This window comes from Larus michahellis, chromosome 1 (assembly GCF_964199755.1).
Source record: "Larus michahellis chromosome 1, bLarMic1.1, whole genome shotgun sequence".
NCBI lineage: Eukaryota > Metazoa > Chordata > Aves > Charadriiformes > Laridae > Larus > Larus michahellis.
The window spans coordinates 195044619-195055565 of NC_133896.1; the positions used below are offsets into that span (position 1 = coordinate 195044619).

The 10947-nt window shown below is 40.1% G+C and overlaps 1 protein-coding gene across 2 annotated transcripts in view; it reads left to right on the top strand.

Moving 5' to 3' along the window:
• Positions 1 to 9827, top strand: part of TRPC4 (transient receptor potential cation channel subfamily C member 4) — a 161957-nt gene extending 152130 nt beyond the window's left edge. For both annotated transcript variants that reach the window (XM_074566973.1, XM_074566978.1), the window contains 3 exons: positions 2826 to 2867; positions 4683 to 4772; positions 7231 to 9827. In XM_074566973.1, coding sequence (XP_074423074.1) covers positions 2826 to 2867; positions 4683 to 4772; positions 7231 to 7947 — 849 coding nt within the window. In that variant the 3' untranslated portion in view covers positions 7948 to 9827. The remainder of the gene's footprint in view (positions 1 to 2825; positions 2868 to 4682; positions 4773 to 7230) is intronic.
• The last annotated feature ends 1120 nt before the right edge of the window (positions 9828 to 10947 follow it).

Sequence of the window (10947 nt, forward strand, 5' to 3'; positions counted from 1 at the left end):
AGGATATTGGTGCTCCTTTTGGAAAGTGATAGAAGTATCTCCTTCAGTTTCATGATCTCATACAACATTGTCAACGGAAGACTGTTTCTTCCTCTGTTGCTATTTTTAGACAGATTTAACTTTTATCCCTTTGCCAGCCATAGTTTTCAACACTTCTTCATGCACATAGCACAGCGGTTACTTGAAACAAGTTTTGAACAACCACAAATTAGACTATTACCACGAAGAGAAAAGCAGGCTGTCTGGGAACTAAATAAGGACAATATGAGTGCTAATGTCATCTTCTTTATAGTGAATAGCTTGATTTTCAGATGTGTTTAAGCAAAGATTCATTCTGCTTTCAGAAGGAATGAAAAGGCAATTATGAACTGGAGACTGAGTCTGAACATTTAAACAGGAGACAGAGAACTGATGGGGGTAATAACTTTGATAGGCATCATTCCCTGTGCAGTATGTATGTGTCTGTGTATGAAAACATACCATTAAATGCATTCTCTTTCAGCTTCTCAAGGGTATGGATTGAAAACAATTGTTAAGTGCAGTAGAACTGTTCTGGACAGGTTACTACACAAATGAATTTGTTTACATAGTCATCCCAAATTGCACTTGTTGATATTGCGTTGAGTGGAAAAGCCACAGCCTCTGTTTCTGGGAGTTTCAGAATTGGTTGCAAAAAAAGGTTAAACCTGATTTAGCTATTTCTTGTTATGGGTACAGAATTAAACAGAGCATTTATTTCACATTTCACTGTAAAATAAAGCAGAGGAGACAGCAACTGCAGAAAGTATTCTGCAAGTCAAGAATCAGCATTTGTTTTATTTATAGGAGTTATTGGCTTTTTCTGAACTGAAGTGCATTTCAATTACACCTTAAAGTGCTTTTCTCTTTACCTGTGAGTCACATTGTTGTTGAGAGATCTTTTAGCCACGGAGTCCCTTAGTGCTCTCTCAGCAGGAATGAAACATCTCCATCGTGTGGTCAACTGCGAGAAATCAGATTTTTTTTTCTAAAACCCAGCTAATAAAGGCGGGTGGTGGGAGGGTATCATCGGCCCCGGTGGTGAGCAGGGTCACCTGTCCCTCCACCCTTAAACACAGGGAATTTCCATCTTCTGTTTGGATGAGGCATAGATACAGAAACACGATCTGGAAAAATACTGACAACAAGATGCTTGTGTGTAAGCCCTACCCCACAGCGGCTGTTCAGAGTAATTACTAAATAATGATTTTCTACTTCCTAGTATTTTTTGCCAAGCCCAACCACACAGCTACTGCATACCTCAGATCAATTACAAACAAGAAATGAGCCCTAAAGTGTAAACTGATTCTGAGTACAGGGAAATTGTTAATCATACATTGACAATCACTTTCAAGTAGAAGATGACAAAATCCCTTACTGTGCCTGCCTCATTATACAACTGAGATCAATTTTAACAAGTCCCTTGGATGTCCTTTTATCCTGCTTTACAATGTTGTAAGTGTTCTGTTTTGTAAAAGTACAATCAGTCATCAGACACCCTATTTTCTCACTAGCAGCAGATAGAAGAACCCAAGTTAAAATTGTAAGTCTATCTTTCACCACTCAGGGATAATTAAGGTAATAGGGAGATGTGACTCAGGATGCTATTGAGGACAAGGGTCAAAGGACTAAGTAATTCAGGCCTTTTATTTCCCCCATCTTCTTCTGGACAGCCCCTTAGATATGGCAGTATAATCTAATGTAACACTTGCTTGAAGACTGTACCGTGCTTTCAACCTACCACACTGCTTTTTGCCGTTCTTCTTCAGAGTTACTATCCTGCTTACCCTCCCTCCTTATCAACTCCAGACTCTGCATTGTAAGCTAAGTTTCTTTCTTCCGTATCGCTCTCTGTGCCCAACTGTTTTTGACTGGGAACTGAGCAGGAAATTTTCTCTTTAAAGTAGTTTTATAGTGCAGGTTTTGGTTAGCTGCATCTTAAATGAAACTTTAGGAGCCATAGCAAGTGTCTTGCTAACACCATGCTTATGGTAAAATATGCTTCAGTCTGTGCAAGTGTCATGGTCACATTGTTCCCCTTCTATCTCAGATCAGTGACTTTGGGCCTCTGCAGGTAGAGACCTGGCTGCCCCACCACTTCCATACCAATGCTGGAATTGCAGCACGTTGATGAAAATATAGAAAATCATAGAATCATAGAATCATTTAGGTTGGAAAAGACCCTTGGGATCATCGAGTCCAACCATCAACTCCACTCTACAAAGTTCGCCCTTACACCATATCCCCCAACACCACATCTAAATGAGTATTAAACACATTCCGTATTTACCTGACTCCACCACCTCCCTGGGCAGCCTGTTCCAGTGTCTGACCATTCTTTCTGTGAAGAATTGTTTCCTAATGTCCAGCCTAAACCTACCCTCTTGCATCTTAAAGCCATTCCCTCTTGTTCTATCACTAATTACCTGTGAGAAGAGACCAGCACCAACCTCTCTACAATGTCCTTTCAAGTAGTTGTAGAGAGCGATGAGGTCTCCCCTCAGCCTCCTCTTCCTCAAACTAAACAGTCCCAGCTCCTTCAATCGCTCCTCATAAGATTTATTTTCCAGGCCCTTCACCAGCTTCGAATCCACTTTGCCTTCCCAATAACAACATTCTCCTTTCAGTAAAGCTAATGACAGACTGCTTCAACACTGCCATTTTTCAACAGACTTTCAACCATCTCTCTCAGCTTGCTAGATACCACATATTGCACAGACCTGCTGTTTTGCTATGCTGTAAGTATTTTACTACCAGACAGGCATTCATGGCTTTTTGTTCTTTTCTTTTCTTTTCTTTTTTTTCAGAGACGTGCAGCTGACAATCTGAGAAGACATCATCAATATCAGGTACAGATGCATGTTTAGTTTTTTGGCAATTATTTTTCTATGCCTCCAAAAGGTCTTCATGAGGGAAAAAAAAAAAGGAAGTTTTCATGAGATAGTAGGGAAAAAGAAAAGAAAAAAAAATAAATGGATACTTATTTCATCCTCAGCAGATAAGCGTAGTATTTTTGGTGTTCAAACAACAGCATTTGAGAAGTAGGGTTGTCTACTTTTGTGGCGCAAAAGGATATTTCCTAGAACAATTACATGCTGACCAGTATTTTGCCCACTGTAACATAGATTGCCTTTAAAAAAGCAGACACACAATCCCACCTCCATGCTGGGATTCATCAGGATCATATGTGCAGCTCACTGACATGCTCCATCAGAACCCGCTCTCCATCTCTCCAGCTCTGGTCCCCCATACACAACTTCCTGTCCCTTAATAACCCCTCTGCCTAGATCCCCTGTAATCTGTTGTTCTTCTCCATCCTTTGTGCTTCAGCATCTGATTTTTTGAGATTATGGTAGCACAAGGAATAATTTTCAGGTTTATTTTCAACTTTTGTTGTGTTAAAAGGGCTGCAACTTAAAAAAGGTGTGGGCTGTACACTTGTAGGTTTAGTAGTTAACGGATTTAGTAGTTAATGGACTAGGTAAACTAGGACTTTTCCAACCTGAAGACAGATGTGGAAAGTACAACAGGGATCTATAAAATCATGGTGAAGGTGAACACAGAGCAGCTGTTTACCATCTATCCACAAACTAAATACCAGACACGTACTAGGCTGCATTAGTAAGGCTGTAGGCAGCGCTTTGAGAGAAGTGATTGTTGTCCTCCAGCCCACACTTGTAAGACTGTATCTGGAGCAGTGTGTCCTGTTTTGGGCCCCCCACTACATATTAACAAACTGGAAGGAATCCGGCAAAGGGCCACCAAGATGGTTAGAGGGCTGACATAAAAGGAGAAGCTCGAATATCAGCCTGGAGTAGGTTAAGGGGGATCTAATTGCTATCTTCTATAACATAGTGGGTGGTTAGAAAGAAGAAGGAGCCAGATTTTTCTAGGAGGTGCAGAGCAAAAGAACAGGAGTCAAAGGACACAAGTTGCAGGAAGGGAAATTCTGCAAGGAAAATCATCATCACAGTGAGGGCAGTAAACAATTGGAAAAAGTTGTTCAGGGAGGCTGCAGCATCTTCGCCCTTGGCCCTTCACCATTCAGCACTTGACTGGACATGGCCCTGAGCTGGATTAAGCAGCCTCCAGGTATCTCTTCCAACCTAAATAATTTTAGGATTCTTAGAAGTAGACGGCTACAATGGATATTATCAGAGAGCAGGTTAAAAATAAAACCCCAAGTGGAACCTTATTCCAGGTATACTGTGGAATTCACTGGCAGAGGATTTGTGGATGCTGAAAATTTACATGAGTTCAAAACACATAGGAAAACCTGTCACAGCCCATTAAACCTAGAGCTGTTGTTTCTGATTCGGAAAGTCTCTGAATCTCACATCACAGGAGGCTTGGGAGGGTATAGCTGGAAATAACATTAAACAACTGCACTAGACTTAAACTCCTCATGAGACATCAGCAACTGCTCACTGTCAGACTGCGTGTTAGTGGCATGAGAAATATCTTTGGTCAAACCCAATACAGCCCTTCTCAGGATAATTAATATCAGCACTTCCCATTCAAAAGCAGAATAAATTTTCAACCAGATCTAAGGTTTGTACATTTTTTGTCACGTTCCTAAAGCACAAAGACATCCAAGCAGGCCCAGTGAGTGTAGATTTAGTAACTAATACCAAGAAAGCTAACACAATATTTTATATTTTTAGGAAGTTATGAGAAATCTGGTTAAGAGATATGTTGCAGCAATGATAAGAGATGCCAAAACTGAGGAAGGACTGACAGAAGAAAATTTTAAGGTATGTGTTTATGTATCTATAGGTGTTTTATTAAGATATTATAAGACTGTGAAGCATATTTCTCACACTCCTCAGTAGTTCAGGTAGCATATAACTTACGTTCTAGAGCAGTGTCTGTGTCCTGATGGACCACACACAGGTAGTATTGTACATGGACTCCAGCAAGTTTCCTTCTTTCTTTAGCTGGAGCAATAATCAATATTACCAGCTAGTTTGAACTGTGCCCATGTAAGGGGACACCAAGTGGGACTAAGTGTGTGTAACAACATATTTGCTAATGCAAGATGCAAATAGTTTCAGCACCTTCGGAAATAGATTTTTTCTGTTATAGAGTGCTGTTGAGCATTTCTTTGTGTACAGAACAGCTTTTATATGACTTAAAAGATGGAAAACTGAAATAAGCAGTCAAATATTAAAATCCATTATCACAGGTGAAGAGAAACAGAACCATATATATCACAATGCTTACATCCATCACTGTATATTTCTAGCATCAATCATTTTTGTTTCTGTTGCTGCCTCAAACTCCAAAAATTCAAAATTAAATTCATCTGACTTGGCTTATACACGCAGAAGATAGAGCTGGAAACTGACCTGATTTCTTCATTCAGATCATCTTGAGTGCCTTCTCATGGCACGTACAAGACAACCAGGTGATCAGGCCCAGTCAGCATGGGTTTATGAAAGGCAGGACCTGCTTGACTAACCTGACCTCCTTCTATGACAAGGTGACCCGCTTAGTGGATGAGGGAAAGGCTGTGGATGTTGTCTAGCTAGACTTCAGTAAAGCTTTTGACACCGTTTCCCGCAGCATTCTTCTGGAGAAACTGGATGTTCAGGGCTTGCATGGGCGTAAGCTTTGCTGGGTTAAAAATTGGCTGGATGGCCAGGCCCGAAGAGTTGTCGTTGAATGGAGTTAAATCCCATTGGCAGCCGGTCACAAGTGGTGTTCCCCAGGGCTCAGTATTGGGGCCTGTTCTCTTTAATGTCTTTATCAACAAACTAGATGAGGGGATCGAGTGCACCCTCAGTAAGTTTCCAGACAACATCAAGTTGGGCGGGAGTGTTGATCTGCTTGAGGGTAGGGTGGGTTTACGGAGGGATCTGGACAGGCTGAATTGATGGGCCAAGTCCAATTGTATGAGATTCAACAAGGCCAAGTGCCGGATCCTGTGCTTGGGTCACAACACAGAGAGCTGTCTGGCAGAAAAGGACCTGGGGGTGTTGGTTAACAGATGGCTAAATATGAGCCAGCAGTGTGCCCAGGTGGCCAAGAAGGCCAGCAGCATCCTGGCTTGTATCAGGAATAGTGTGGCCAGCAGGAGCAGGGAAGTGATTGTACCCCTGTACTCGACACTGGTGATGCCCCATCTCAAGTACTGTGTTCAGTTTTGGGCACCTCACTACAAAAAAGACATTGAGGTGCTGGAGTGCGTCCAAAGAAGGGCAACAAACCTGGTGAGGGGTCTGAAGAACAAGTCTTATGAGGAGCAGCTGAAGGAAGTGGGGTTGTTTAGCCTGGAGAAAAGAAAGCTGAGGGGAGACCTTATCGCTCTCTACGACTACCTGAAAGGAGGTTGTAGAGAGGTGGGGGTTGGTCTCTTCTCTCAAGTAACAAGTAACAACTGATAGGACAAGAGGAAACAGCCTCAACTTGCACCAGGGGAGATTTAGATTAGATATTAGGAAAAAATTCTTCAAAAGGGTTATCAAGGATTGGAACAGGCTGCCCAGGGAAGTGGTTGTGTCACCATGCCTTGAGGTGTTTAAAAGATGTGTAGAGTTGGAGCTTAGGGACATGGTTTAGGGGTGGTGTTAGATTTACAATTGGACTTGATGATCTTAAAGGCATTTCCAACCCAAATGATTCTGTGGTTCTATGATTATTCCTTTAAAGAAAATGAAGAGAAATAGGAACCTCCTGAAGGCAACGTGCCTTCTCCTGAGACCGGCCTTTAAGAGACGGCAGTTGCACTGGGTGAAAGCAGCCTGCAGTGATTAGCTGTGACTTAGCTGCTAGCTGCCAAACATTTAGTGGAAACGTATGAAGTCCTACCTTGCCTTGTGCATGCATGTGTCCCCATGTGTGTGTGTTTAAGGGATGGTGTTAAGAGCTGATCAAAATGCTGTTACTATGATGGTATAATACTGTCTGGCCAATTGGCTTTAGGTCTTCAAGTTGTCCATGCTCCTTCCTCCACCACTGTCAGTTATTTCTATCAGTAGTCTAGGCTAAGGCAAATTTCCTCTGAAGTCTCCTCTGATAAAATTGCTGATCACTTTTCTGTCTCACCTGTAAGAACCATTAGACAGTCTGCACCTTGAAGATGCCAGGTATTACCCAGATGGTGAAGTTTATTACTGATCCCTAGCCTTTTTTCTTCTTTTTTTAATTACGAGAGGAAAATTCAAATTAGCTTTCATGCTCTGATGTTTCATCTCTCTTCCTAATTTTTAGGAGTTAAAACAAGATATTTCTAGCTTTCGTTTTGAAGTCCTTGGTTTGTTAAAAGGAAGCAAGCTGTCTAATTTGCAGACTGCAAAGTTGAACAAAGACAACGCCTCTCTGTCAGAAAATGAAGAAAATGGTGAGAGTGAAGGAAACAAGAAAGGAAAGAAAAAGACCTTCAGCCTTTTTGACATAACAACGATGATTCACCCAAGATCAGCCACTATTGCTTCTGAAGCACATAATGTAAGCAATGGCTCAGCAATGATGGTGTCAGAGTCCACAAAGGAGAAACAAAAGCGTGTGAATTTTGTATCAGACATAAAAAATTTTGGGTTATTTCACAGACGATCAAAAACAAACTCTGTGGGGCAGAGTACAAATAAAATATACACCGTTTCTGAAGAAGTTTCCCGTCAACAGGCAGAAGAACAATGTGAGAAAACTGCTGAACTGGAAGAGGGAGAACTGACCATGAACTGTGAATTAAACATCCAAAGTCCTGACGAAAAATGCGCATTAGCTGAGTCACAAAATAATGGCGACTCTTCAGATTCACAGGAAGAGGGAAGTATTTGTGCTTCAGAAACAGAGAAAATGGAGTTACAGAACTCAGAACCAGCCACACGACAGGATCAGCTGGACAAGGAGTTGGACATTAGCATTGACTGTGATGGGAAACAGGAAACAATTGATCAGGGTGATTATGTTATAACGAGGTTGTGATGCTTACAGGAGGAAGCATTCACAAATATATATATTTTGCATAGTGCTTTGGGGGGGAAATGTTTTAAGAATTACATTAGCAAATGCAGAATTACACTTTATAGTACTCAACTGTGGCACATGATCTTGTAACATAGTAGTCAAGAGACAGATAATACGGGGACCTTCTGTTTTGTAGCCTGCTTTAGCTTTCACAATTTGTTTTACATTTTTTAATAAATGGAAGCATCTTGTATTCTTGTACTGTTGCAATAACCCACAGAAACTTTTTAGCTATCTTTTTCAATTACAACAAATGCAATTTCTCTCATATGATAGTTGACTCCTATGATAAATATTTTTCTATGCAAATAAAAAGTAGCTTAAGAGACTTGTAAGCCTTTATTTAACTTTGTAGATTCTTAAAAGATTCTGGGCACCATAATAAGCATAAGTGGCTCTCGTCAGCATAATTCATGTCAAGCTATTAGAATCATTTATTTAAATTGTTAGAAACTTGATTTGTTTCAAAAACTATAGAGAATCAAAGGTTAAAGTATATTCTTTTATTTATTGAAGGAATACAAATACCTGTAAATTATGAAAGATCAGTGTATTTGATTATTTAATTACAGCTGCTCCCTCCCAGCAAAAGGATTATCACTGTCCTGATACCACTGTTAGAAATGCACTTGCAGGTTTTGAAGACTGTAAAAAAATGTTTCTTATACTAAAAGAAATATCTGTGGCTTGCTAAAATCTGATGACGGATTTCTTCCTGGAAATCCGTAATCACAACAGCTGCTGCTTCTTTGACCATTTATTTTTCCAAACATGGACAACCTATGCACTTTAATATTCAACTGCTTATTAGCTTTTGCCTTCACAATACACTCGTATTTGCTAAGAGAAAGATACTTCAGGAATGAACATACAATGATCCCCTGAGTACTTGGAAAAATATGGCAATTTGTTGAGAAGTTTTTAAAGGCAAGCCTTAAGACAGTTTCTTTGACAATTTCAGAGTTTGGGGGAACCTGATTGGAGGTTTTATAAAAAATACTTAGGTATTTAAATGTATAAAGAAAACCTAATAGTATTTTTCATAACTGATGAGTGACTTATTGTCTTAGTCAAAACCAGTATTTTTAAAATTAAATGCTCTGTTTCTTTTTCATCAGTGACTGGTGTCCTACATTACTAAAACTGTAATTTTACAACTGACCTAGGAATGACCATGCTCAAACTCTCAGCACCATCCTTCTCCTCCCTTGGAAACACGTGAATATACCACATCAGTGTGGTCATTTCATTCCTAACTTCTCTAACCCTGCCATGATAGATTTTGTAGTTCATATTAGCCTGTAATAAGGAACCTCCAGATGCATAGAGTACACTTACATTCCAGATGGAATCCACCACATGTAACTCCCACCTTGTAGGACCTGACCTAAAGCTATACCATTCTGGATCTAAACTATGCTGGTACTGAACTGAGTTTTGAAAATCCAGAAAACCCCCTCTCATCTCTGTACTTTTAGGTGAGTTTTCCAGCTCTGCTTTACATAAGTGCTACTCTTTCTGAGCTCACATATTGAAAGCTTCCTTCTATGGCACCTAGGAGTGAATTAGTTGAACCAAAATGGAAAATATGAGCAGCAATTGGAAAATAGTTTGTATAGCTTTGCAACAATGCGTTCAAACCACGTTTGATTGCTGAGATATGGTTGATTTCCATCTTGGCCACTTGACTTCTCTGTGGACTCCTTCTCCTTAACGTCTCTCTCCTTCTCCACCTTTAGATTGTAAGCTCCTCGGGGCAGGGCCTGTAGCTTTTCTGTTTGGAAAGCACATGAATTATTACAAGCATAACAAGAAATAAATAATAATAATGGTGGAATACCTTCATATCATTTTTACTAGGTCAACTCTTTTAGGGAATTCTCTTTTCTTCTGTAAAATTTGTGCTAAGAATGACATAAAGCCAATGTGTCACATGTTGTCACAAAGTTCTCTATATCCCAGTTAACAGTCCTTCACCACTGATTTCACCTTCTCATTCTTCATAATGGTTTGTAACACTTAAGTCCTAAGCTTACTATCCCTTCTCTAGCCAAATTCAAAACAAACAGTCCTTGCTCCAAAGAGCTTTCAATGCATTCCAGCCATGTGGTTTCACTCCAGACAAAATGTGCCTGAGTGGAGTATTTGTAATGCCACAAGCACCATTATCAGAACAAGTTAACGTCCACAGGTCTAAGAGCTCTGCATATTATTCTGCCATCCTAAGAGTCTGTTCCTCCTGCGCATGAAGTTCCCAAGAGGGCAAACCACAGGACAGTTAACCTGAAACATCAGCCATGCCGTCACATCATGACCCCACTGTGCTGGGAGTCAGTCTAAGTCTTGGCATAGATATAAGAGAGAACAGCAAAGACCACACAGGTGGGAAAGACACTTACGCATAGGGCCATGACATTGTATTGCATAGCAATATGTGGTCAGTCTTTTGCTGTCTTTTTTCTTTCTTTTACAACCAAATATTGAAATGAAGGTCTATTAAATAAAGCGTACTTCAAATCAACATTTGCTCTATTTTTATGTGATTCTTAGGCATCAAAGCCTGACACCAACATGGACCTGATTTTAATTTAAATTTAATGGCAAATAAGCACCTCATTCTATGAAAACATATAAGAGCCTAAAATATATCCAAATTTTAAATAGTGGTGGACTTTTATTGCTTTGCAGACAGCAAAAAAAACGAAACACCCTTTTCATTGGATGCCTCCAAGAGGACATTTCTGCCAAGAAAGACTGAGAGGTGGACAGAGCAGGGGTTTGTAACACCACAGCAGAGGCATTATTAAGCTTTGCAAAGCTGAGCATACTTTTTCCTCAGGAGAAATAAAAAGTTCAGACCTACCTGAACTTTTGCAGCATCAATATAGGACAAACATGAAAAAAAAAACAGGATATAAACCCCTATAAAAGACAGTCATTTGAAGCAGAGCTTAAAAT